The sequence below is a fragment of the Synchiropus splendidus genome, chromosome 1 (genome assembly GCF_027744825.2).
Source record: "Synchiropus splendidus isolate RoL2022-P1 chromosome 1, RoL_Sspl_1.0, whole genome shotgun sequence".
Lineage (NCBI taxonomy): Eukaryota > Metazoa > Chordata > Actinopteri > Syngnathiformes > Callionymidae > Synchiropus > Synchiropus splendidus.
The window spans coordinates 1,645,467-1,672,959 of NC_071334.1; the positions used below are offsets into that span (position 1 = coordinate 1,645,467).

The 27,493-nt window shown below is 49.7% G+C and overlaps 2 protein-coding genes across 10 annotated transcripts in view; both read left to right on the plus strand.

Moving 5' to 3' along the window:
- The window catches only part of mast2 (microtubule associated serine/threonine kinase 2), a 67,225-nt gene extending 52,664 nt beyond the window's left edge, over window positions 1-14,561 (plus strand). For 3 of the 6 annotated variants that reach the window (XM_053854344.1, XM_053854342.1, XM_053854345.1), the window contains 21 exons: window positions 2,326-2,427; window positions 3,881-4,013; window positions 5,481-5,548; window positions 5,612-5,715; window positions 6,496-6,704; window positions 6,765-6,903; window positions 6,974-7,106; window positions 7,169-7,334; window positions 8,158-8,259; window positions 8,456-8,578; window positions 8,644-8,753; window positions 8,810-8,964; window positions 9,030-9,166; window positions 9,240-9,395; window positions 9,453-9,680; window positions 9,753-9,979; window positions 10,216-10,338; window positions 10,399-10,535; window positions 10,598-10,785; window positions 10,854-11,395; window positions 12,249-14,559. In XM_053854344.1, coding sequence (XP_053710319.1) covers window positions 2,326-2,427; window positions 3,881-4,013; window positions 5,481-5,548; window positions 5,612-5,715; window positions 6,496-6,704; window positions 6,765-6,903; window positions 6,974-7,106; window positions 7,169-7,334; window positions 8,158-8,259; window positions 8,456-8,578; window positions 8,644-8,753; window positions 8,810-8,964; window positions 9,030-9,166; window positions 9,240-9,395; window positions 9,453-9,680; window positions 9,753-9,979; window positions 10,216-10,338; window positions 10,399-10,535; window positions 10,598-10,785; window positions 10,854-11,395; window positions 12,249-13,415 — 4,449 coding nt within the window. In that variant the 3' untranslated portion in view covers window positions 13,416-14,559. Of the gene's footprint in view, window positions 1-2,325; window positions 2,428-3,880; window positions 4,014-5,480; window positions 5,716-6,495; window positions 6,705-6,764; window positions 6,904-6,973; window positions 7,107-7,168; window positions 7,335-8,157; window positions 8,260-8,455; window positions 8,579-8,643; window positions 8,754-8,809; window positions 8,965-9,029; window positions 9,167-9,239; window positions 9,396-9,452; window positions 9,681-9,752; window positions 9,980-10,215; window positions 10,339-10,398; window positions 10,536-10,597; window positions 10,786-10,853; window positions 11,396-12,248 lie in introns of all 6 variants that reach the window. The other 3 variants (XM_053854346.1, XM_053854341.1, XM_053854340.1) reach the window with 3 other exon arrangements.
- A 427-nt stretch (window positions 14,562-14,988) lies between these two features.
- On the plus strand, window positions 14,989-27,166 carry LOC128752755 (NLR family CARD domain-containing protein 3-like). Of its 4 annotated transcripts, XM_053854351.1 has the most exons (13): window positions 14,989-15,483; window positions 16,565-16,643; window positions 16,719-16,859; window positions 16,944-17,057; window positions 17,409-17,487; window positions 17,796-18,009; window positions 18,157-19,951; window positions 20,598-20,774; window positions 21,543-21,719; window positions 22,916-23,092; window positions 23,191-23,364; window positions 23,702-23,749; window positions 24,133-27,166. In XM_053854351.1, the coding sequence occupies exons 1-12, from the start codon at window positions 15,465-15,467 to the stop codon at window positions 23,736-23,738; spliced, it is 3,183 nt and encodes a 1,060-aa protein (XP_053710326.1). In that variant the 5' UTR covers window positions 14,989-15,464; the 3' UTR covers window positions 23,739-23,749; window positions 24,133-27,166. The 4 variants fall into 4 exon arrangements, 3 of the variants coding, with proteins under 3 accessions (XP_053710326.1, XP_053710328.1, XP_053710329.1); XM_053854353.1 differs by lacking the exon at window positions 21,543-21,719; XM_053854354.1 differs by lacking the exon at window positions 20,598-20,774.
- The last annotated feature ends 327 nt before the right edge of the window (window positions 27,167-27,493 follow it).

Here is a 27,493-nt window from a genome sequence, read left to right on the forward strand (position 1 = left end):
CCCTCTCAATGACCCATTTTGCCAAGGGAAAGGAAGTTGCCAAATAATGATGCACACCTGATCTAGGGTGTTGATGTCACACGCCTTCTGACTGCAGACATGCGCATCATCTGATACGCTTCTGTGGTCGAGGGCTCTCCAGCCTGTGCAGCTTGGAGTCAGACAACGTGCATGAAGAGGATGATGTGGTCAAAACACTCATTTGCCTGAGAATTCTGCAATATTTGTGTTTGACGTATTATGATTATTGTTATTGGTATTTAATATCTATATTAAATAAGTTTAATATCTATATTAAATACCAAGACTGTATTCCTATTGTGTATACAGCCCATTCTCAGTTTTCGAACATCCCAGACTTCACACATATCAGAGTTTGAACGAAAATGTTGAGATTCTTTTGCTTCTGATTTAGAACAAAAATCCAGAACTCAAATCAGTTCTCGAACCGCCTTCTGGAATGGATTGTTGTCGAGAGTATTTTATATCTTTGAAAATTTGAAATACATTTCTTGACTGTTGCCCTCCTTTTGATTTTCCGATCCTTTTTTTCTTCTGCTTTCGGTTTATCTTTCAGATGCAAGCGTCTGAGCTAACCGTTAGCAATGCTAGCACCAGGGAGGAGACGTCGGAGTCATCTTCTTCAGCCAGCGAGGGCTGAGGTTATGGAGCCTAGAATGTTATGTTGCCTAGAACAGCTCGGAAGCAAGATCCCTATTGTGACCCGGCTTCGACGGGAAGTTAGTAATAATTCCGTGGAAGTTGGTCACGCTGAATTCCCGCCAGTCGAGCATCTCTGGACGATATCCTCCAAATGCGATATTTATCGGCATCTCTGGCTCCGTCTGTGAATCCTCCTGCAGATTGTAGATCATCCCTCGTGTTTAATATTCCCTGCTCTCACGCCTGGCTGCCAGTTGTGTCGGGCAACAGGACGAGCGCGCTTCTGCTGGGCGGCCACTAGGGAGCGTGTCGCCCACGCTCACACTCCCACGGAATAATTGGTCGGCGTGCAGCCATCCATAACTCACTGTGGCTCATATTTACCGAGCACATGCCGTCCATATTTTTCTCGGCTTCCATTACTGATATGAATAATTCAGGGGGGCTGAGGACGCCCCGGGGCCCCCCACGCCCGTCATCGCCGCCCTGTTAGACAAACGTGGACGAGCCGCCGGAGCTTTGTTCGCCGGCGAGCGACACCTCCCTTTATAAATCCATGCATACGTTCATAAATACATGCATGAGAACACACACGCACGCTTGTCTGGTGGCGGGATGAATTGCCAGGTATTTCACGGCGCGGCAGAGTGATTCAGCTTGGGTCTCGGTGGACGGCTGAATGCGGCGCGGCGCCTGCCGCTGTTGGTTCTGCTGGTTTGTGAAGGACAAACATGGGAGAAGAGCTCTGGTTTTCCTAGCTGCAGCTGGGTTCGGAGCGAGCACGGCTGAGGTGCTCCTGCCGGGGTCTGAGGTCAAAGGTCAAGTGGATCAGGACCGCGGGAAGCAGACCACCAAATCCGTTCAGTTTAGTTTGGCAGGCTGTTGGAAATGTTCTGTTTCCACATGGAGCCTTTCTACTAAAAAATGAATCCATCTGTCTGGATTGTTTTGTTCTTCAGTTGTGCCCTTTGATTTTACTTTAATTTGTGTGTTTCTTAGAGTTTAGTTTGATTATTGTTTTTATTTTAGTTTGATTAAAGTTTTTCTTCATCTCCCTCATTTGAATTGGTTTTCCTTGTTATTTTATTTCGTAGATTTAATTTCTTTGTTTAACATTACTGTAATTTTAAACTCTATCTGGTTATCATATTTTTTTCTTTTTCCCTTCACTCCTGGTTTGATAGATTTTCTTTCAATTAAAAAAAAAAAAAATTTTTTAATTTGTTTTAGCTCTCCTTTATTTATTATTTTACCTTCACTTTTCTCTTAGAATTTTGTGTTCCATGAGTTTTCTTTATTTTTTTCCTTCGTTTTCTCCAACAGTTTCTCTTATTGTTTATTTTTCAATTCTTCTGTTTTTATTTGTTGTTGTTTTTGCTTTCCCCTGCTTGCTCCGCACCTGCTTCATTTTTCTTTCTTTCTTATTTATTTTATTATTATTTTTTTTCTTTTGCTTTAGTTGACATAAATATCTTGATTTACTTTGCCTCCTCTGACACAAGGGTGAGAGGGGGCAAGTCAAAGGAAAAATGCAGCTTGTTTGACCTCCAACAAAGGTCACAGTTGCACCTCTGAAGGTCGTGACTGCAGGCTGAAATGAAAGGGTCCTGATGGAGGCCTGAACTGGGCCTGGTGGTGACGCTGTCCTCGCCTCTGTTTCAGGCTCACGAGCGCTCCGAGAGTGTGGAGGTCACCTTCGTCACCCAGCTGGTGAGGAAGCTGATGATCGTCATCGCGCGACCCGCGCGGCTGCTGGAGTGTCTGGTGAGTCCGGCAGAAACGCAACCACACTTGATATTACGGGTTTGAAAGAGACGAGCGGCGGCTGACCTCTAGTGGCTGACACCATTACTGCATCACCCTAGTGTTAAAGAAACATACAGTATAATGTACTTACTCTTCAGTCGAGAGCACAAACAGGATTATTTTTGTTCTTCATTTCTTTAATCAAATATATATTGATATCGAAATCAATACTAAGAAGTGGTGAAATTGTCGACTAATTCAATTCATAACGTTCAAGTTAGGAGATTCAATTGTTCCTCCAGGTCTCCATAATGTTTGATAATCATCTTTGAAAATATGAAAGAAGGTATTTGTCAGGAAAGTTTAATATTTATGAAAAGTTTAGTCATTGTTTCCACCTGCACCCAGCCAGAACTTTTGACTGACAGAAAAACAGCGAACATTTAGCTCTTTCTGTTTTATTTAAGTCAATCTAAAACAGTTTTATTTCATTTATAATGTCTCTATTTTCTGTCTTCATCTGTTTTATGCGATTTTTTTTTTTTTTTTTACTTCAGTGAATGAATTCCATTTATTTGACTTTATTTGTGATCCACTTTTAAAAAGTAAATATATACGGTGTGAAAAAAAACTTCATCAGAAAATACAAATAAATAAATAAATGCATAAAATAGAGCCCAGAGTAGATTTTGATAGATTTCACCGCAGCTGCGCTGCTGCCAACATGATGACCTCCTGTCTGACCTGGGCTGTTGACCTCCTGAGCTCAGGTTTGCTTCACGATGCGACACACACACACACTGCTTTACGATTCGGTTCCTTTGCGATCCTCAATGTGAAAAGACAAAGAGAAACAGGTGAGTTAGTATCAAGAGATTTGGGTGTTGTTCCATTTGACTCACTGGAACCAGCTCGTAAAGACAGTTTCCAATTGAGGCTGCGAACTGTGATAGAGGAATGTTATTTTTCAGCTTCTCCATCGCTTGACTGAGTCGCACCAGTGACGTGAAAACCTGCCCTGCGGAGTCTAAAGCTCCGAGTGAAGCGGGAGCGGGTCGTGCTGGGTTCCAACCTCCACACCTGTGGAGTGGATATAAAAGGGGCGTGTAAAGTGATGCGTTCAGTGACGCTCCCGAGTGCGGTTCTGGTTCGTATTGTCGGGGCGGGACACGAGACACGTCCTTCCCGAGGAGACGGACTGGAAACACTGACCTTTGATGTCAAAACAAACACGGCAGCAGCACGAATCTGTGGCGTCGCTAACAAGAAGTCCGTTAGCGGCGTGATAACCGCCGTGCTAGCCTGGCGCAACATCGTGTGCAGCCTCACTGATCCTACACAGAACACTCTCCATGTCCAAGTGTGCGGCAACAAAGCGAAGCCACCTGACCGTCCAACTGCTCAGCCGCCGTCAGTTCTCGGTGCCCTTCCCTAAGTTTGACTTTCACCCCTGTTTCTTGTGTCGCCGCAGGAGTTTGACCCCGAAGAGTTCTACCACCTGCTGGAGGCAGCAGAAGGCCATGCCAAAGAGGGTCAGGGCATCAAGTCGGACATCCCACGCTACATCATCAGCCAGCTGGGCCTCACCAGGGACCCCCTGGAGGGTGAGGACGTGCCAGAGTTCCCTCTCTCCTCTCGCCCCTCCCACAGCCAGGCGCCACCCGCTCGGCACGCCGGCTGCTTTCCAGTGTTCCCGCCAGGACTCCCCTCTGGGGAACATGCATTTGGGTTTATGAAAGCCAGAGTCAAAGTTTTCTTTTTATCGGCAAGTTTGTGGCCCGATCTTCCTGAAAACCTGGAGGATGTGAGAGTTTACTGGCACTCAGCCGCCGCGGTCATGTGACCTGGCGGCCGTACTCAAGCCACTTTTACTTGTTAACATTATGATGTGAATTAGAATCAGAATCAAATTTATTGCCATGGTCAGTGGGGAGCCCACTAGCTAGGAAAGTGTTTTGGAATAAAGTGCAGTCAAAAAGTAAATAAATAATAAAATAAAATAAAATAAAAAAGATAAAATAAAAAACAACAAGGCTGATCATGAATTCAACAGTGTGACGGCCGAGGGGAAGAAGCTGTTCCTGTGACGGGAGGTTCTGGTCTGGATGGACCGTAGCCTCCTGCCAGAGGGAAGAGGAACAAACAGTCCATGTCCAGGGTGAGAAGGGTCGAAGGCTCTGATCCCACCTGCACGTCTCTGGGTCCTGGAGACATACAGGTCCTGAAGAGGTGGCAGACTGCAACACATCACCTTCTCAGCAGAACGTACGATGCGCTGCAGTCTGCTCTTGTCCCTGGAGGTGGCGCTGTTGTACCAGACAGTGATAGAGGAGGTGAGGATGGACTGGATGATGGCCGCGTAGAACTCCACCAGCAACTTTGTCGGCAGTCGTAGTTTCCGTAGCTGCCTCAGGAAGAACATTCTCTGCTGGGCCTTCCTGATGAGGGACCTGATGGTTGGTCCTCAGTGATGGTGGTTCCCAGGAAGCAGAAGGAGTCCACAATAGGAATGGGTGAACCAGCCAACATGAGAGGGGACAGAGGAGCTGTGACTCTCCTGAAGTCTATGACCATCTCCACTGTCTTCTGGGCATTGAGCTCCAGGTTGTTGTGGCTGCACCAGGACACCAGCCGCTCCACCTCCCTCCTGTAAGCCGACTCATCTCCATCTGAGATGAGCCCCATGATGGTGGTGTCATCCGCAAACTTGGTCAACTTCACGGACTGGTGGCTGGAGGTGCAGCAGTTAGTGTAGAGTTGGCTCTGTAGTTACAGCGAGCTTGTTCAGAGTGTGGGGGGCACGTGGCTCGTAGTTGGTGAGCACCTTGAATTATTGTTGTTGTTATTTTTAGCTGTTAATTGAGACAAGTCAGGGTCAAAAATGAAAGAAATGTGTAAAACCTCACGTTTTATTGAGGAAAAGGTGTGTGTATACTAGAATAAAGACAGAATTTTGACCAGTTTTCCCTCTGGAAACTGGAAAAAAAACCCAAAAAACAATGTCAGTCTGAAAAACAAAGATATTCCACTTCCAAACAGGAAGCGAGCTGTTTGACTTCCTGTCTGTGCAGAAATGGCCCAGCTGAGCAGCTACGACAGCGGAAACCCGGAAACCCCCGAAACAGACGAGTCGGCGGAAGTGAGTCGTCACCGAGGCGTGTCTTCTCCCGACTCCTCCTCACCAACCGCTCCCTGGTTTCAGAGTCAGCTGACGACGGCGCCCGCTCCTCCACCGCCCCCCAAGACCAAAACTCCACGAGAGGAAGACTTCGAGACCATCAAGCTCATCAGCAACGGAGCGTACGGGTACGAGCGACTCTCCTGACGCCTGGGGCTTGGAATGGTGCAGTAGCTGAGGAGTGTGTTGAAAATGAAAGAAGCATTCATGTTGGAGAAATAGATTCAAGAGTGTTATGTACGTGATCGTCATGGGATTGAACAGTGGAGATGTTAAAAAACGCAGCATATGAATCCATAAATAAATGATAAGCAATAATAGAAAATGAAAGGATGACAGGGTTTTTGCTTTTCTATAAATACAGTAATAAAAAGGATTTATTTCCTAAAAGAAAAAAATCTCAACAAAATGCACAAAAGTGTAATGTACATGATGTTCATTATTCCTCAAGTAAAATCACATAAATTCTATTAACGTCGCCAATAAAATAATAATAGAAGATAAAATAAAGCTTTTTTTCTTTACTCAGAAAAATGCTTAAAAAAGAGATGCTAGAAAAAGATGCAAAACAAACATTTCTTGACTGTGGTGGAATAAAACAAGTGAAAAGCAATAATATAAAAATGATAATAAAACTATATGACAGATTTTTGTAATACCAAATATTAGAAACTGGGATTTATTTTTTCAAAATGTGGGAAATGCAGTAAGAGAGCAAGTGGAAAAAAGTACAATATTTCAATATTATTAATGTCCTAAAGAAAACAATAGAAGAAACCCGGAAAAATGATCCAGAAAACGAGGTAAAATGAAGTTTGTTTCATATATAATAAAAAAAAAGATTGAGCTGTATTCGACGGTGCTAAAAATGTTGAAATTGAATCTGGATGTCACTTCCTGTGGCACAGCACCGTCTTCCTGGTGCGCCACAAAGAGACACGCCAGCGATTCGCCATGAAGAAGATCAACAAGCAGAACCTGATCCTGCGGAACCAGATCCAGCAGGCCTTCGTGGAGCGGGACATCCTGACCTTTGCCGAGAACCCGTTCGTGGTCTCCATGTTCTGCTCCTTCGAGACCAGGCGACACCTGTGCATGGTGATGGAGTACGTGGAGGGTGAGTGATGCGGGTCTGAGGGTGGGGCCCGTGCCGCCGGCTAACACCGCTCCCCTGCAGGTGGCGACTGCGCCACGCTGCTGAAGAACATCGGGCCGCTGCCCGTCGACATGGCGCGCATGTACTTCGCCGAAACCGTCCTGGCGCTGGAGTATCTGCACAACTACGGCATCGTGCACCGCGACCTCAAGCCCGACAAGTACGGTTTGGCGGTGACGTGACCCGCTCACTTGACCCACTCTTAACTACTCTCGCACGCTCCGCTGCAGTCTGCTCATCACGTCGCTGGGACACATCAAGCTGACCGACTTCGGCCTGTCCAAGATCGGACTCATGAGTCTGACCACCAACCTGTACGAGGGTCACATCGAGAAAGACACGCGGGAGTTCCTGGACAAACAGGTGCCAGCCTCCCCGGTGCGGCCCAGCTCACGTGACGGCTCACCCTCGCCCCTCCCCTGCAGGTGTGCGGGACTCCCGAGTACATCGCGCCCGAGGTCATCCTGCGCCAGGGTTACGGGAAGCCGGTGGACTGGTGGGCCATGGGGGTGATCCTCTACGAGTTCCTGGTCGGCTGCGCCCCCTTTTTTGGAGACACTGCGGAAGAACTCTTCGGTCAGGTGATCAGCGGTGAGTTTCTCGGCGGAAAACAGAAAGTCTTGTGTCAAAATAAAACACACTTGGAGTAGAAGTCATCGATACCAAAAAAAAAGGAAAAAAGTCCATCCAAATTTGAGGATTAAAATAAGAGGCAACAAAAAAAAGGGACAAACCAAAAACACTTTCTCCTCCAGAGGAGGGTCGTGTCTTTTGGCATGTCATGTTGTTGTGCTTTGTTTGTGAGAATTTGTTTTTGTTTTCATAGTAAAAGGAAAATGTGTGATAAATAAATGGAGGCATCCAAATGTTAGGGTTACGCCTGAAAACATTCACCAAAACGACACATTTTAAGAAGCATAGTGACAAAAAAATAACAACAAGAGTCTATGTACTAGAAAAGAAAGGTTCATTGTACATTCTAAAAATGAAGTAAATAACAAAAGATGACTCAAGTTGAAGTTGGCTTTTAAAATGTGTCAAAAATGAAAGTGTTGTTTATGTGTTTACATTTTCATTGGATATGAAAAAACATAATTTTTTAATATATTTAATAAACATATATTTGGCAATTGACATTTGGGAATTCATGATTGAAAATGAATGATTAAAAAAATAAAAGCCAAGTATTGGAGCCATGACCAGAAGGAACAGGATAGAAAAATGGAAAAAAAATGTTGATGAAGTGAATAATAATTCTTTTGTGTTTAAAACAAATAAACGTTGATTCTAACAGTCAGAGCTGAATAAAGTCAATATTGTCTCCTTCTCTTTGTAGACATGAATGTGACGGCAGCAACATCCTTTTCAATAGACATGTTTGTCGGGGAAACTAACAGGTTGCTCTGTCGTTCAGACGTGATCACGTGGCCGGACGAGGAGGAGGTTCTCCCTCAGGACGCCCAGGACCTCATCACCAAACTGCTGCGACAGAACCCTCTGGAGCGACTGGGCACCGGTGAGACTTGAACCTGACCCCCGGTCCTGGAGGTCTTTGACCGATTTCTGCTGTAAATCTGGGATGTATTCCTGTAACGGGCTGGAGAACCATGTGAACCCAGCGCCACGCTTGTCTGAGGCGGCGGGCCACGAAGCCTCCGAGCACAGCCAAGCAAACGGCAGGGTTCAGGAGCGTCTCCTCCTCTCGTCCGCAGGAAGCGCCTACGAGGTGAAGCAGCATGGCTTCTTCACCGAGCTGGACTGGAACAGTCTGCTGAGGCAGAAGGCAGAGTTCATCCCTCAGCTGGAGTCCGAGGACGACACCAGCTACTTCGACAGTAGGTCCCGCGGCCCAGCGCTCGGTCGCCGCCGCTCCGCCTCACGCCTGGGCTTGTCTCTTCAGCTCGGTCCGATCGCTACCACCACGTGGACTCGGAGGAGGAGGACGACACCAACGACGAGGAGCACGTGGAGATCCGGCAGTTCTCCTCCTGCTCGCCTCGCTTCAGCAAAGTAGGGAAGCCACAGGCTCCTCATCGACCTCCTGACCCTGAACTTGCCCCCCGCAGGTCTACAGCAGCATGGAGCGTCTGTCTCTGCACGAGGAGAAGAGGACCCCCCCGCCGACCAAGCGCAGCCTCAGCGAGGAGGTGGGGGACCGCGTGGACAGCCTGAGCGGCCTCAAGTCCAGGGAGCGGTCCTGGCTGGTGGGGTCCCCCGAAATGTGAGTCCTATTTCCAGAAAGCAGTCTGTTCTTCTGCTGTGCACTTAGAAACCTCCGATCTGCAGACTGCGAAAGCGCCTCTCGGTGTCGGAGTCGTCCCACACCGAGAGCGACTCCAGCCCGCCGCTGACGGTCCGCCGGCGCTGCTGCTCTGCCATCATCGAGATGCCGCGCTTCGCCATCTCCACAGAGGAGGAAGGAGGTGCGGCCTCTTCCCACACGTCGACTCTTCAGGGAGATCGGACGCCATTTTCACAGAGTCTTGTCGTGGACAGGTGGCCGCAAGAGTCCCGGCGTGCTCAGGGGCCCGAGGGCCGAGGAGCTTCCCGTCGTCATCCCGGAGCTGCCTCTGGAGAGAGAACTGAAGCTGGACGAGTCTCCGACCGCGTCCGGTCCCACGTCCGGCCAGCAGAGCAAAGCCACCGTCACAGGTCAGCACCCCGAAATACCCAGCCCCGTGACTCGCTCTCACTGTCTCCGTCCTGCAGCAGGAGGCATGGGGGAGGGCAGTGATGGAGGCTGCGCCGCCGCCAAGGTCGCGCTGTCCGCCGACTCTCCGGCAACCCCCAAGGCCATCAGCGACCTGGCGGCTCGGCGGGCGCGTCACCGCCTTCTCTCCGGGGACACGGACAAGCACGCGACTCCGAGCTCCCGGCCGCTGAACAAAGTCATCAAGTCGGCGTCGGCCACCACTCTGTCGCTCATGATCCCGGCAGGTGAGCGAGGCGCTCCCGGAGGAACAGGTAGCTGTCAAGAAAGGTCTGGCTGAAGCTCTGTCTCACCCGTAGACCACTACGTAGCGTCTCCTCTGGCCAGCCCCATGTCCCCCCACTCCCTGTCGTCCAACCCATCCTCCCGAGACTCCTCCCCGAGTCGAGACCTTTCCCCGGCCGTGACCAACGTCAAGCCCGCCATCGTCATCCACCGCACCGGGAAGAAGTACGGCTTCACGCTGCGAGCCATCCGGGTCTACATGGGCGACTCGGACGTCTACACGGTGCACCACATGGTCTGGGTGAGTCGGCCGTGTAATGGCGGGAATATTGGAGACGTTTTCGACAGAGGGAATATTCCAGATTAGATTAAGAGAGATGCTCAACATTCCTTCAAGTTTAGTCTTCCAACTCCTGTTTGACCGACTTCTGTCTCCCTCTTTCCTGATCACCACTGTCGTGTTAGTTTGAGTATAAAAGCAGGAAAGACCACAACCACGCGCCGTGCTCATGACATCACCCTATTTCTCACCCGCAGCATGTGGAGGAAGGAGGACCGGCCCACCAGGCAGGGCTGAGGGAGGGAGACCTGATCACCCACGTCAACGGGGAAGCGGTTCACGGGCTGGTCCACACGGAGGTGGTGGAGCTGATCCTGAAGGTACCAACACACGCGCTTCGCCGCCGCGCCGACGCTCAGTGACCAAGTCCTCGTCCTCAGAGTGGCGCTAAAGTCTCCATCGCCGCGACTCCCTTCGAGAACACGTCCATCAAGGTGGGCCCGGCCAGGAAGACCACACACAAGTCCAAGATGGCGAGACGCAACAAGAAGAGCAAGAGCAAAGAGGGCCAGGACAGGTGTGTGTCGACGCCTTGTGCAAGAGCCGCGTGTCAGACGCTCACTGCCGTTTCCTCCGCAGCAAGAAGCGCAGCTCACTCTTCCGGAAGATCACCAAACAGGCGTCTCTGCTGCACACCAGCCGCAGCCTCTCCTCCCTCAACAGGTCGCTGTCCTCTGGAGAGAGCGGACCCGGGTCCCCCACCCACAACCTGTCGCCTCGCAGCCCCACGCAGGGCTACCGCTCCACGCCAGACTCCACTCACTCGGGTGAGCCGTCCAGGATCCCCAGTGGATGGCAGCGGCGGGTTTTAACACTTTGGTTCTGTGCCCCTCAGTCGGGGGGAACTCGTCCCAGAGCAGCTCTCCAAGCTCCAGTGTCCCAAATTCCCCGGCCAGCTCGGGACACATCCGACCCAGTTCCCTGCACGGCCTCGCTCCCAAGCTGCAGCGCCAGTATCGCTCGCCCAGACGCAAGTCTGCTGGCAACATCCCGCTCTCTCCTCTGGCCCGCACGCCCTCCCCGACGCCGCAGAGCAGCTCCCCGCAGCGCTCGCCCTCGCCCCTGCCGGGACACCCTCTGGCCCAGTCCACCGGGGGTCAGTCGTGTCCGCTCAAGCTGCACTCCTCGCCGCCGCTAGTCAGGCACATCTCCAGACCCAAGAGTGCCGAACCTCCGCGCTCCCCGCTTCTCAAGAGGGTCCAGTCGGCAGAGAAGCTGGCCTCCTCGCTGTCCGGCGGGGTGGCGGCCGCCGCCGCTGGAGACAAGAAGCCGCCCGGCGGGTCGGCCGCGGGGGGTCGGAAGCACAGCCTGGACGTTTCACACTCGGACTTCAAGAAGGACATCCTGCAGAGAGAAGCCAGTCTCCACAGTCTGCAGGTACCAGGTGTAGAGGGGCGTTGTTATGATGTCATCAGCACTTCAGCAAATGGAAGGTTCAAATTCACTTTTTAAAACTTCTGACCTTCACATTCACAAGCGCGACGTCACATTTGCCAGTGTTTCATCATGAGGACCAATCCCTGACGTCAACTTCCTGCTCTCGACGACAAACTCATTGCGATTGGCTGACGTCGTCAGAGCAGGAAGTGAGGGTGAAAAGCGCCGTCATCTTTCGCTGTAAATGAGTCCAAGAAGTGGACTCTGTGGCTCCTTGTGCCATGGCCACTCCAGTCCATAACCCGCAGGTGTCAGCTGACCCCGAGGCGACCAGGTCGTGCGCTGGGCACATATGAGTCACGTGCGTTGGGATCATTTCAGTTGGTCAGTGGTGATGGCGTGGACTTCTCACCCAAGTCGTTCTTCGTGGTTCACATCATTTCTTTCACCAGCATTGGCGTCAGAACTAGGAGAACAGAACTTACATTGACACACAGAACCAAAAAACACATTCTCCTGACGTAGATACAACATCATCACACTCTCTGCAGTCGTCCCCGCAGGTCCTGCGCCTCGTGTTTCGCTGACTCGGAGGTGTTGACTTCCACTCAGTGCCCCCGCAACACCACCAGGTGGAAGGACAAATGCTTTCCCGTCCGCACACCTCAAACAAGCAGAGTGAAATCGTGCTTACCTAACAAACAACAATATTGTTGAATTATGATCTGTGAAATCTGAACTATGTTTTAGGCGTCTCTAGAAATAACCAAAAAATATGAATCAAACTTCCTGCTGTTCTAACAGAACACATCCAGCAATGAATATCCGGTGACGTGGCCTCTCTGTCCCTCAGGAGTCGGCGGCCGAGAGCCTCCTGTCCCCTGCGGGCCGCGGTGTGGAGAAAGGCAGTCTGCAGAAGCACCCGTCATCCCGGAAACTGGGACGCCAGGAGGGAGGCGGGGCCCCGGCCGCTCTGCCCGGCTCCCTGGGCCTGGTCGCGGGGAAGAGCAAGTTGAAGGACAAACTCTCGGCCATCCGCCAAGACCGGGCCGAACGGAGGGAGTCGCTGCAGAAGCAAGAGGCCATCCACGAGGTGGACTCGTCCGAGGACGAGACGGACGACGGCTCCGAGGACAGCCAGGAAGGACGCAGGGTGACCGCCTTCACCCCGCCTCTGCTGAGGCCCACCACGGTCCGGACCGGCCCAGGAGGAACTCTCCCGTCCCTCTGTCTCTCGCCCAGCACGCCTCACGCCACCTTCAGCCCTGCGGGTCGACATGTGACCCCGCACGGCCCGCCCCCCGCCACCGAGGGGACGGCCGGTGTGGGTGACCCCTCGACGGAGCTGAGCCGCACCGCTGAACCCCCTCAGGGTTCCCTGCCTTTCTCCACTCCGGGCAGCGCGTTCATCTCAGTCAATAAAGAGAGCTTCGCCAAGCCCACCCCACCGCCGGCCTTGAGGAGCTCCAAGTCTGGTCCAGCAGAGCGGGCTGTGGAAGCCAATCCGCCAAACACCCCGGAGCCCGCCACTCCTGCCTCGCGCACCTCTTGCTCCTCTCCTGGGATCCCCAAGGAGAAAAAGGAGGCAGACAATCGCAGACTTTGTGCCGCCGCCGCTGCCACCTCACCCTCTGAGAGTAGTGTTGAAAAAGTGGTGGTTCAGCAGGCGACCGTTGCCAAGAGCGTCCTGGGTCCCGTCAGACTCGGAAGCCTCGCGGATAAAACGCCCCACGGTGTCGCTTTAGACATCCCACCCCATCCCACCCCAGCTCAGTCGCCTGGCATCCGGCGGCGAGCAGAGCAGGCGTCGTCCCCCGCCACCCCGCTGAGGCCCCCCAGATTCACTCAGAAGGACCCGGTGCCACTGCCTAGCAAGGGCGCCTCGTCCGCCGCCACCGCTGCTGCCTCTTCGCGAGCTCCACCAAACCCTGAGCCTCATGGCAGGAAGACTGTCGCGCAGAAAACAAGTGCCATGTCCAGCGCGACCCAACAGGACAGACCGGGCTCCAAGAAGACGTAGCAGAGCCGATCCAGAACTCCCAGTTCTGATGATTCCCTGAGCGAGTCCAGGCTGAGGAGGACACGGGACTCACTTGGAGGGTTGGAAGAGAGAAGAACCCAGCGCTTCAACAAACCTGCCGTCGTCCGAGTCAGATCTGCCCTGGTATCACTCTGGTATCTGCCTCGTTTTGTTTCTGGACCAAGTGGCTGTGGTTTCCTTCCTGTTTCGGGCTCAAAAGTGTTGAAGCTTTCTGTGTGTTGTGTGTGTGTGTGAAAGAGAGTCGGTGTTGTGCATGTTCTCTCTGTGAGCATTTAAAACACTGTGCGTGTGCGTGTCACGGGTCGGTGTGTGGGTGTTTGCTGTACGTGAGCTCCCTTCTGCTTTCGTGGGCCGGATCTGGTTTCATGGACCTCAGGCGAGGAAGACGTTAGGTCAGAGTAGAGGTGGACCCTTGGTGGACGGCCTTCAACAAGTTCAGGAGCTTCAAACCCGTCCGTGTCAGGAGGGCGAGAGCTGGAGCGCCTGACTGGTCTCCCTACTGAGGAAGCGTCTGCTTTCTTTACTCACCCAAAGTAGACATCATGCGCAGGTGAAACCCGCCCCTGGAGCCAGTCACTGAGCTGAGCATCCTCCAACTGTCAGAGGTCCCGGGGCGGGTTTATAATGCGACTCCCCACTCCCGCCACCATCTTGCTCCAGGATATCCACCACTGAGGTCGGACCATGAGTCCCTCCGCGTGCTACACTCTGTGTGCCTTCTCACGCACGACATCAGCGAGAGCTCTGCACACGTCTGCGCCGTTGGTGAAGCCTGTGCCGCCTCAGAAGCTCCGATTCACGGGGAGCACACACACCGTCTAACACACACGTACTCAGCATATTTGTGTTCTTGTTGACCTTCCTTGTGTCTGTCACTCGCTGACGTAGCGGCGTGTTTGTACAGGAAATGTGTGGCTGCTGCCTGGGTTTGCTTGACTGTGGATGTGTGCGGTGCGAGATGTGCGCACTCACACACTGCGCCAAGTGTCCGGAGGACTCGTGTCACCCGCCTCTGTGAGTCAGCTCCGATGAGGAGGATGAAGATTGATGGGAGACTCAAAGACAGTGCAATATCATTGTACTTCTGATGCGGTGGAAGCATGCGACAATAATAAAGGTTTTTTTTATGTTTCCTCTTGTCTGCTGATGGTCCTCGCTCTCCTCCAGCTTTGTCTGGACACAGCTGTCCAGAGTGATGGATATCTATCTATCCATCCATCCAGATAGATATACACACAACAAAAATACGCATGAACAAACAAAATAAATAAAACTTATTAAAATAAAATAATCAAATGTTGACTCTGTTACACTGAGCTACATCGTCTAAATCTTGGAAAAGTGGATGTTTTAGAATCCAAACTTAAAAAAAAACAAAAACATTACAGTCCACAAGCATCCTTACTATACTAACACTTACACTTAGATTTTCACTTTGTAATCCATGTTGAACACGAAAAGGGTGACTTCGCGGCCGCAAGAGGGCGCTGTTCTGCGGTTCAGCACTTGACCAGGTTGAGATCGTCGAGTTCACTGCTGGCGTTTTTTTCCGAAGGAGGGATCACGTGGTCTGTCGCCTTGGGATGTCGGCTCACTGGAATGCGCGGGTGAGCTCAGGTCAAAGCTGAACGTCACCAACAGACGCGGCGCAGCTCGTTTTTGACTTGCTGGAATAAATAAAGTCGCCGCTCACAAACGTCTTTGGTCAGATGTGGATGGAAGATAAAGAGACTTGAACTGACGCGTTCAGGGACAGCGCTGTTTCCTGGACATGTGTGGGGGAGGGGAGTGAAAGTGAAAGGAAGAGACGCGCTGAACCAGAGGGTGCGGTTCGATTCCCGTCTGATCTGAAGGCTGTTTTTCACTCCAATATTTCCAGTCTCTCCAGCTCCGATCATCCAGGCGGTGGTGGAACACACACACACACACACACACACACACACACGGGACTCACTGCTGTGGATCAACACACCGACATCGAACACAATCTGAGTTCACAACTTTGGACCGGAACAACTGAGCTCCGACATGGACCCGAGATTCACAGGTCAGTGACTTGGTTTGACTTGAGCCTCATGAGTCTGACGTCACCTTTGACATTCGAGGATCCGAGTAAAGACGCACTTGTTGACTGGAGTGTTTCTCTGAGGAAGATTGATCAGGAAACTGTGACGTGACCCAAATCAACAGCCGACGATGGCGCCATCTTGTGGCCAAATCTCTTGGTGTGGAAAAGTCCATTTGAGTTGGTCAGAAAACTGAGCATCCAAGTGGCTTCTCTCCCTTGGAAATGAGTCGTGGGCCAGTGCAGTGGAACATTGTGAACTAAGGCAGCAAACATGAACATGCAGGGTTGAATGGCGCCATTGAATGGTGTCTTTTCCCTCCAATATTCCACTGCACTGGGCGACAAGTCATTTCCAGAGAAGCTCCTGCTCTATGACGGTGTCCTGATCTGACCTCCTCAAACGTGTGTCTCTCTAGATGTGAAAGAAAACACCATGAGCACAGACATGTGGAAACAGAAGGAGAGTTAGAGGTGGTTCAATAGACAATATTGATTTGGCTTTGGTTCCTGAACACAATAGATATCAGACTTTTGAAAGGCTGCACCTCAGATTTGGTCCCACAGACGTCGTGTGTTGTGATCAACTGAGTCACTTGTTTCTTCAACATTCTGACACATGTTGAAGGTTGTTGCACTGGAAATCTGTTTTCCTTCACATCCTGAGCAGAAAACTCTGGAGGTGGAGACACAGTCTCCCACATCAAGTGTGAGACTCAAACATGTGAAGAGACTGGTGGAGAATGTGTGAGTCATGTGGTCTTGAAGCTGAAACTCTGATCAAGTGACAGATGGAACCGTGGTGAGGTCAGTAGAGGCAGTTGGATCAGTGGACTCTGAAGGAAAGGTCCGATCATAATGAAGATCAGACAGATGTTGGAGAGGCTGAGACCTGAGGGCAGGCCAGACACATGACGTCATGTGAAGAACAGCAGCAGCTGCTCTGCTCTCAGTCAGTGAACGTGGATCTGATCACCGAAGAGAGTTTGAGCCTGACCCTGATGACTGAAGTTTGCTTGTTGACAAGAAGCACCAGTGATGCTGCTGTTGTGTTGGTGTGAAGGTGTGGACAGACAGGAGGAAGCTCCTCCCTCTAAAGCCCCTCTGGGTGAGGACCATGGCAGCCAGACCAGAGCTGAGAGGTGAGAAGATCAGTTCTCCTGTCAGAGCTCCAAACACTTGAAATCATTTCCACACTGCAACTTCTGTGTGTTCAGATCAAAGCCACTCACATCAGACGCTGCTGGACGAGGACACAGACCTGGACCTGCTCCCAGCTGTCAGTCTCTGAAGAGTGACTCGTCTATGGGAAGGACTATTAACTTCAGAGGAGGAGAGGAGCATCAGAGGAGGAGCAGGTGAGTGACAGAGCAGGAGCAACACTGAGAGGACGTCGCGTGGTCAGATGGTTGAAGTGTTGATCAGAGTTGTGTCTCCATCAGGGTCCATCAGGAGAAACCAGAAGAGTCTGAACTCAGCTGTCAGTCTCTGAAGAGTGATGCGTCGATGGCTCCTCCTCTGAACTTCAAAGGTGGACAAGAGTCTTCAGGAGAGAGGTGAGCTCTTCTGTCCCTCTGTGACTCCACTGATGGGATTGTTGGGTCTGAACAAAGGTCTCTGAGGCTCCTTCACTCTGAGTCTGAGTTGGTCTTGGTTTGTCTCCTTCATCTGATGTTGCTTTCACTCGTCCTACGGTAAAAGCTGAAGCAGGTGGTTGTGGAGGAAAGTCAAAGAAGATGATAACAAGCAGAAAAGTGCACAAATAAACGAGTGTTGACATGACTCAAGAGGGTGAAGAGTTTGGAATCAAATGTGCTCCATCAACTGTGAGCTGCACATGAGAGTCATGGAGTCTGGCTCTGAACACTGAGAGTCTTTTCACTGCCTCCCTTTGATGTTCTTCACAGGGAGGATCAGCAGCTCTCAGATGTTCTCAGTCTCCAGTGTGTCGAGCAGCATCAGACAGATCTGGACTCCACACTGCAGGTACGTTCAAGTGTTAGCTCCTCCTACTAGCTCCAACAGCTGCTAACTCACCAGTCAGCTGCTTCTGCTGCTTCATGGAAGCTCTGAGTCCTGGACATTAGACCTGTTTGGAGAAGAGTCTGGACTGAAGCTCTTCTACTGCTCTGACTGACGCTGATTCACTGTTGACTCTCAGTTCCAACAGGTCCAGGTTAGACCTGGACTGAGACCTGCCTCCCTTCTGGAGATTTGGGAGCAGGATCCTGGTGACCTCTGAAGGTCAGCAGGTTTTCTCTGTCACATGATCAGGTCACATGTTTGTGTTTCAGCTGTTTGAGGAGACTGTCATGACTCTGGTGAAGAAGGAGCTGAAGAGAGCCCAAAGGTTCCTCAGTCCAGATGACCAGAAGAACCTGGATGGTGAGGAAGAGCTGAAGTGTGACGAGGAGCAGATGAGGAGCAGCAGAGAAGCTCTCATGCAGATCTTCATGAACATCCTGAGGAGCATGAAGGAGGAGAAGCTTGCTGATGTTCTGTGGAGCAGTAAGATGATTAGAACATTCAACCTGCTGAATATCTACAAGTCCATTTGAGCTTGAAAGACCATGAGCTAATGAGAAGAATGATCTGAAGATTGATCAGCTTCGCCTTCTGGAATCTTCTGATCATGTGACTTCTCTCTTCATTCAGGAAGTGGTGCTGGAGCGTGTGCAGGGCGACTGAAGAGGAGCCTGCAGAAGAAGTTCCACAGTGTGTCTGAGGGGGTCGCTAGAGCAGGAAACTCTGCCCCTCTGAATCAGATCTACACAGAGCTCTACATCACTGAGGGGGGCACAGAGCAGCTCAACCAGGAGCACGAGGTCCGACAGATCGAAGCAGCAACCAGGCAGCAGACCAGACCAGGAACTACCATCAGACCAGAAGACCTCTTTAAAGCCTCACCTGACACAGAGCCACCAATCAGGAGCCTGCTGACGAAGGGCGTGGCTGGCATTGGGAAGACCCTCCTGACACAGAAGCTGACTCTGGACTGGGCTGAAGACAAAGCCCACCACAACTTCCAGCTCCTGTTTCCTTTCACCTTCAGAGAGCTGAACCTGCTGAAAGAGAAGCAGTTGAGTTTGGTGGAACTTGTTCATTGCTTCTTTCCTGAAACCAAAGACTCAGGACTCAGCAGCTTTGAAGGAGTCCAGGTTCTGTTGATCTTGGACGGTCTGGACGAGTGTCGACTCCCTCTGGACTTCAACAGTCGGGTCCTGACAGCAGCTACAGAGTCCACCTCAGTAGACGTCCTGCTGACCAGCCTCATCAGGGGGAAGCTGCTTCCCTCAGCTCAGCTCTGGATCACCACACGACCTGCAGCAGCCAATCAGATCCCTCCTGAGTGTGTGGACATGGTGACCGAGGTCAGAGGGTTCACTGACCTCCAGAAGGAGGAGTACTTCAGGAAGAGGTTCAGAGATGAGGAGCAGACCACCGTCATGTCTCACATCCGGAGCTCACGAAGCCTCTACATCATGTGTCACATCCCCATCTTCTGCTGGATCACTGCCACAGTTCTGGAGGACATGTTGAAGAGCAGAGAGACCGGAGAGCTGCCCAAGACCCTGACTGAGATGTACATCCACTTCCTGGTGGTTCAGGCCAAAGTCAAGAAGCTCAAGTACCATGGAGGAGCTGGGACCGACCCAGTTTGGGATCCTGAGAGCAGGAAGATGATGGAGTCTCTGGGAAAACTGGCTTTTGAGCAGCTGCAGAGAGGAAACTTGATCTTCTATGAATCAGACCTCACAGAGTGTGGCATCGACATCACAGCTGCTGCACTTTACTCAGGAGTCTTCACACAGATCTTCAGAGAGGAGAGAGGACTGTACCAGGACAAGGTCTTCTGCTTCATCCACCTGAGTCTCCAGGAGTTTCTGGCTGCTCTTCATGTCCACCTGGAGTTCTTCAACACGGGAGTCAATGTTCTCCATTCACAACAAAAATCCAAACTGTCAAGCATCTTCAGAAAGAAAGTTCGTCCAGGACTGTTCTACCAGTCAGCAGCAAGTGTTGCTTTAGAAAGTCCAAATGGACATCTGGACCTGTTCCTGCGCTTCCTTCTGGGTCTTTCTCTGCAGACCAGCCAGAGGCTCCTTCCAGGTTTGTTGACACAGACAGGAAGTAGCTCCTGGACCCATCAGGACACAGCAGAGCTCATCAAGAAGAAGATAAGGGAGAAAGTGTCTCCAGAGAGAATCATCAATCTGTTCCACTGTCTGAGTGAAGTGAAGGACACTTCTCTAGTGGAGGAGGTCCAACAGCAGCTCAGATCAGGAGCTCTCTCCTCTCGTAAACTGTCTCCTGCTCAGTGCTCCACCCTGGCCTTCATCTTACTGTCCTCAGAGGAAGATCTGGACGTGTTTGACCTGAATAAATACTCTGCTTCAGAGGAGGCTCTTGAGAGGCTGCTGCCAGTGGTCCAGGCTTCAAAGAAAGTTCTGTAAGTGGATCAAACACTGAAACATCTCTGATGATCTGAACTAGGGCTGTAGCCATGTACCGCTATTGATGATCCTCGCGATATTAAAAAATGAATTTTCAATGTCGTGTAAACGGCTCCATCACCGACTGAAGCGACACCAGAACCAGCAAGTGTTGAGCCTCCAAAGAGGGGAAGTGAGGCGCTGACTCCTGGTGCAGGGAAGAGGCTGAGACTCTGACAGTCCTCACTAGGAGACACTGTGTTCCTCTCCAAAACAATGCTGAGCTCATGGAGCTTGGAAAGGGGGGAAATCCAAGCTTGGCCTTCAGCAGCCTGAAGATTTTGGACAGCAGAGAGAGTGAGTTGTATGAGCAGGGAAAGGAAGTGTTCCAGTCAGGTCTTCATTTGGAAACCTCAGTGATGACAGCAGTGGAGTGGAGAGGCTGTTCTTTCCTTTGGCACCTGGAGAGGAAACACACAGCATCAAGTTACACATGGATTTCAGTGGCTGCAGAATCGTTCTTCACATTTTGATCCATGTCGTGATCATATCGTTAGCGTGACGTGTTTTGCCCGCGATAATCGTCAAGCACAAATCTGATCTGGTTACAGCCCTCATGTGAACTGGACATGAAGGTTTGATTTCCTTCTTCATTTTATTCAGACTGAGCAGGTGTGGACTGTCAGAGAGAAGTGGTTCCCTTCTGTCCTCAGTCCTCAGCTCTCCGTCCTCTAGTCTGACACAACTGGACCTGAGTCTGAACTGGTACCTGAAGGATGCAGGAGTGGAGCTGCTGTCTGCTGGACTGAAGAGTCCACACTGTCACCTGGAGACTCTCAGGTCAGAACACATCATCTGTCCAGCTTCAGAGCTGAAATGTGAAAGTCAGAGGTGGAGACTGCAGCTTCAGAGAGTCACAGTTTGCTCTTCAATGAAGCAGCTGATTCTCAGTGGCATCAGTCTTCAGCAGGTTCCTCCTGTAGTCATGTGTTTGAGCTTCTAAAGAGGAACCAAGAAATGCTCCAACCTTCTCTTCCTCCAGATGGACCTTTCCATCTGCAGGACACAATAGAAATGATGTTTGAGTTGAAGACTGGAGACACAGCTTTTGCAGAGGAAGTAGACAACCATGACCTTCATCTGCTGAAGTGACATCTTGAGCTACTTTCTTCTCTGTAACTGAATATTGAAAAACATTTCCTGTTCCACTTCATCTTGAGGATCCAAATCAGACCAACATCACATGAACACATTCACTTGCTCATGTTCCAAACATCAGCATGAACCAATGAGTCAGTAGTTGCTCTGAAAGTCTGCTCTTCTGAAGAAACCTCTGCTGCACTGTGTTAGAGAGGGAGGTGAAGATGAAGTCTCCTCTTGAACAACAACACTTGAGTCGCTCGTTCATCACCACTGTGTTGTTGACTTGGTGTTTGATCAAGTTGATCCTGACTGATATAAAAGTGCTTCAAATATTCCAACCATAATGTGATGATGATCTTCTGAATGGAAAGAGTTCAGTGGCTCCTCACATCAAGTCTTTCAAGTCTTGTCACAATAGAGGATTGAAAAAGTCTCACTTGTTGATGACACTCGTCTCTTTCACAGCCTGAGCAGCTGTGGACTGTCAGAGAGAAGTGGTTCCCTTCTGTCCTCAGTCCTCAGCTCTCCGTCCTCTAGTCTGACACAACTGCACCTGAGTGACAACAGGGACCTGAAGGATGCAGGAGTGGAGCTGCTGTCTGCTGGACTGAAGAGTCCACACTGTCACCTGGAGACTCTCAGGTCAGAACACATCATCTGTCCAGCTTCAGAGCTGAAATGTGAAAGTCAGAGGTGGAGACTGTAGCTTCAGAGAGTCACAGACCATCAACCCCTTAGATCAAGGGCTGCAGAAGGATGAGGCAGATGCTTCTCCTCAGGAAAAATGGGCCAAAAAAGAGACTTGACTGACTCAGAAAAGTCAACCATAGTTGAGAGTCTTTCAGAGGGATGCAGCGCTCTTGAAGTCTCTGAGATACTGGGGCGCTGTTGAGTTGTCCAATGCGGCAGCAACACGTTGCGTTCAGGTGGGAAAAGAACGAGAGACGTCAATTCTTCTGGTCCAAAGATGATCTTGTTTATTAGCCAGACACACGCATCTTTCTCATGCTGTGACCGCAGCTTACTGGAGCAGGTGACAACCGAAAAGGTGATTTTGAACTGAGCATGACACAGTAGCGCCACCCAGTGGTACTTTCATGTACAGCACCAGAACACTTCTCACACCCAGAAACTGGGAACACGTTGTTTCGCTTGACGGGCGCCTTCACAGAACCATCAAACCTTCTGTTGCAAATAGTCAGCAGGGTCGCAAGACACCTGTCCAGAAGCGAAGAGGCAGTGATGGATACATGAGGCGTCATAAAGCGTCACAACACAAGGACACACTGTGTTGAAACTGTGTGAGTGAACACTGACACCTGCTGGACACTAACAATCCCTGCAGGCCGGTATACAATAATATCCTTGTCATGTCTTTGCATTCATATTGCATTATTCCATATCTTTAACTTATGTCAACATGTATCATCATGTGAAAACGAATGTGGATGCTTGGTTTTTAGACGTTTTTATTTAAAAAAATCCTTTTTTCCCCCAACGTTTGAAACATTTCTAAATGAGGTCTGTTGCGTTTCTTGCAAAAACGAATGTGAATAGTGAACTAAGTAACTGAGAGTCACCTTGAAATTAGTTTGAATGATCATGGAACAAGACAAGTGGAAAACACTGTGGCCTCACAACAGTCGCAGTGTTTCAGACATGTTTGATCAAGTTGATCCTGACTGATATAAAAGTGCTTCAAATATTCCAACAATAATGTGATGATGATCTTCTGAATGGAAAGAGTTCAGTGGCTCCTCACATCAAGTCTTTCAAGTCTTGTCACAATAGAGGATTGAAAAAGTCTCACTTGTTGATGACACTCGTCTCTTTCACAGCCTGAGCTACTGTGGACTGTCAGAGAGAAGTGGTTCCCTTCTGTCCTCAGTCCTCAGCTCTCCGTCCTCTAGTCTGACACAACTGGACCTGAGTGTCAATGAAGACCTGAAGGATGCAGGAGTGGAGCTGCTGTCTGCTGGACTGAAGAGTCCACACTGTCACCTGGAGACTCTCAGGTCAGAACACATCATCTCCTCTCTTCAGTTCTGCTCCACCACTGGACGGTTCTTCTGCTCTCATGGTTTTCTAAAACACTGCTTCTCCTTCATTACAGTCTGTCATGGTGCATGATCTCAGAGAGAGGTTGTGCTTCTCTGGCCTCAGCTCTGACCTCTAACCCCTCCCACCTGAGAGAGCTGGACCTGAGCTCCAACCATCCAGGAGGACCAGGACTGGAGCTGCTGTCTGCTGGACTGAGGAGTCCAGACTGGAGGCTGGAGACTCTCAGGTATGGACAGAGCAGCAGAACTGACTGACTGAGCTCCAAAGAGCTTCAGACTGAACATGTGATCCAGGAGCAGACAGAGCGGATGTGGGTGTGTGAAGCTGCTCAGACTCTTCATCTGAACTGAGCACATGAATCCAAACACATGACATGTTCTCCTGCTGGACACCAGTGGAAGCACCAAGGAGACAGTAGAGACTGAGCAGCTGTTTAGAGATCCATCTTTGTTGTCATCAACAGTCATGAAAGAGCCGTCCACTGAGCAGCAGGAGATAATAGTCCTGAAACATCTGAGGTCACATGGATCTGCTCTCATCCTTCTCTCTCTTTCTTCCTCCAGGATGGACAACTGTGGACCACGATGGTTAAAGATCTGACCTGAAGAAGTGTGAGTGTCTGATTGATCCATGAGAACTGCTGGACTCTGTCAGCTTCTAGTGGAGCAGCTGTGATGTTGGTGGATCATGTGAGCCTTGAATCTGCTGCTGGAACTTGTCTTCATCAAGTCCAGGTCACTGGCCAGAACACTGCTCACCAACATGGTGTCCAGCAGAAGCTGGTTGTCCAGCAGCAGCTAGTGAGGAGCCTCCGTGCAGATCTAGAAGCAGCACTGTTGACTTTCCTCATCATCACATATGGAGTCATTCACTCTCTTCACTCTTTGACTCCAGAGTCACATGAGTTTGGAAGATCATCACCTTCTCACTGGAGAAGATCTCAGTGTTCTTCCACCATCCTCACCACACCTGTCTTCTTCTGTTTCTATGGCAGTGACTCTCACAAGAGACGGAGGGAAAGAAGAGGAGTCTGAGTTTGGACACAAGCTTCTTCCTGGAGTCTGAGCTGCTCTGATGCTGCTGGACAGAGAGTCTGTCACCATCAGAGAGAAATTATCATCAGGAGCTCACAAGTCTCTCCCAGAGCAGCAGTGGGGATGAACTTTGACCTTCTTCTCTGTCATTTGTCAAGACTGACTCTGAGTCTCAGCAGCCACTCCGTCATCACGGAGAGTTTCCAACTCTTCTGATACAACATTTTGATGTGGACACTTTAGGAGCCTGTATTTCGGAGACATGAACTTCAAAAGTGAATAATTTTCCGCTGCGACACCGGAGATGAACTAGTCAGCAACACCTCCAACTGTCAGAGGCAGGCTGTGCTAGAGTGACCTTTGACCCTTCTGTGGAAGTGATCCAACATGACGTGCACTAAGAATGAATGTCTGAACGAACTCACGGTTAGTATTGTTGATTTTGACATGAAACTTCTCGTTGAAAGTCCCCAGTTTGTGGTCAGTGGAAGAGGAAGTGGACACGGCTTTGTAGTCCAGCAGACGTACGTGGAGAAAAGAGCTGAAGGTGCAGCAGTAGAGAAACAGTCCAACACAGAAGAACAAAGAGCATTTCAGATGAAGATCCAGGTCGCCGCTCGAATTCATCCCAAGGGTGTTTGGTTGTATCAGGTCCTGTCAGGACTCTGTCAAGTTCACCCACACCAGGCCATGGAAACCCATTCCACCAAGCTCTCTGCCTGCTGTACTCGGGCTCATCTGAAGGCCACATGAAGTTTGGAGCTGTGCAGAAAGTGGACGCCTCAACATCCACTGACCCCTCGACATGGCCGACCACTTGGTGGCTGAGTTGCTACTGTTCCCAAACTCTTCTATTTTCTTCTAATAAAGCAGACAGTGGACTGGGGAATATTCAGGAGCGAGGAAATGTCACGACTGGATTTGTTGCACAGGTGGCATCCTATGACAGTTGCCTGGCTCAGCATCACTCGGACTTCCTCAGTGGACTTCTCTCTGTGTGGAGCTTTGAGCCAGCTCTTGCCCAACCATAGTGCTCACCACTTCCATGACATCATCGCAGGAGGAAGACATTCGATGGCATGGTGTCGAATAAAAGCAAGATAAACACATCACATCTACAGCAGCAGATCACCAATGATCTAATCAAGTTTGATGATGTATCTAGTGACGCAACACAACTCATTGTAACACACACACACACGTGTCCGGAGGGAATAAAACCTTCGAGTCTCTCGAGTGTCTCCTCATCGTATCTACGTATTGACGTTTAAAGCTGGTGAAATGGAGGGTTGTGTGCTGCTGTTCAGCAGTGTGATGTTTTAGCACTGGCCTGCAGGGGAGGTGGACTGAGAGAAGGAAGAAATGGCATCCATAACAAAGCAGGAAGAAAGAAGAGAATTGAGTTTTCATTCAGGAAGAACATTGTTATGGTGAGGGTTCAGGGAGGAGGTGGAGCTTTTTGACCCCTGTAACCACATGGAAATGGAGTTGCTGTCCTGTGTTTGCACTGGAATATACTTCGACTACAATCAGAGCTTCTGTGTGGATGAGCTTCAGCCTGTGTTTGAGTTGGGTGTTGTGTTGAGGGGTGTCCCAGCTGGGGTCGAATTCCAGTGTCTGTATTTGGATGTTCAGCAATGTGTTTACTCACAGTACATGAGAATATTTGATATTTAATGGGATATTACAATTGCAGAATGGATTCAGTGAGCAAGCGACTGGTTTCTCCTGTTCGTAGTTTGAAGCCAAGTTTCCATGTAATAAGGCAAACACAGTTCCTGCCCAGGTGTGGCTGAGTTGTGGGAGGAAGGAGGAGTTGATGGTCATGTGATCTGATCCAGCGCCCCCTTGTGGAGAGGGAGGGAATTATGGGGAAGATGGTTCTGTTTATTTTTTTTTGTAGTATTTTATTTTCCAGTTTTCAATAATGCAAGACAGAACATACATATCCCACCAAATCCCCCATAACAAAAAACAAACAAACAAACAAACAAAAAACAAAAAACAAAAAACAAAACAAAAGGAAAGGGTGCACTCCATACACAAAAGAAAATATATATATGATCCTTTCAGGCGTTCATACATTATATTACAGAGAGAACATTACAGTCCAGAGGTGTCTAGAGTCATCCGTGCGATGTCATATACATTAAAAATGGCTGCCAAATCCGTTTAAACTTTTCAGTTCTACCTGCTAAAGCATAGCGAATATTCTCCATGTAAAGGGTATTTGAAAATTCCATCAGCCATATGTCAGAGCGAGGTGGAACTTCTTTATTCCAGTACTGCAGAATAGTCTTTTTTGCCAGAACCATGCGATATGAAACTGCCACTCTTTGATAATTATTTAAATCTTCCATTTGTTGTGAGCTACCTAAAATGGCCGTTCCAGGGTTAGGAGATAAATCTCTACACAAAACCTCAGAGCAAATCTGAAATATTTCTTCCCAGTACTGAGTGAGTTTAGGGCAGAAAAATAACATATGACCTAAAGTTCCCTCAGACTGTTTGCATTTGATACATAACGGAGATGTGGAGCTTCACTCTGGAGTCATGAAGCCTGTGTACTACCTTATATTGGATCAACTGGTGCCTTGAGTTGACTGAACAAGAGTGGATGTTGCCTAGGCATTTAGACCAACCTTCTGCTGTTATTTCTCTTCCTATTTCACCTTCCCATAAGGCCCTGTGGTGTTCAGGACTCGGTGTCATAGAAGAGTCACATACGTTTACAAACAAAGATGCCAGGTGCTTTGTTGAAGGTTTGGTTATTATAATGGATTCAAGTTCTTCCAGGGGGGAGTAGACTTCAAAATGTGAAATATTATTTTGAACAAAACTCCTGATTTGTAAGTATCGAAAAAAATCTGATGTATGAAGTGTATACTTTTGCTGTAATTGGGCAAATGATGCAAAAACATGATCGATATACAGATCATTAATGGTGACTAGTCCTTTTCTTTTCCACACCAAAAAACCAGCATCTAGTTTTGAGGGAGGGAATAAATGATGATGACAAATTGGGGCCAAACTAGAAGTTTCAGGCAGCCGAGAGTTGTTTTTAATTTGTTTCCATAGCTTTAAAGAGTTTTTAACAATAAAGCCAAGCTCTTTCTGGGCTTTGGTCTTCCCTCCTTTCATATGTAGCAAGGCTGGGAGGGAAGTATCTATTCGATTTTGCTCAATAGCAACCCAAGGTGGAGTTATGTCAGTACCTGCATTTAAGTAGGGAAGCGAGGTGTGGCAGCAGCGACCAAATTGACGCAAGATCAAGGTGAGTGGTACATGGTCTCGCAATCAGCTGTGCAGCACATTGTTTTA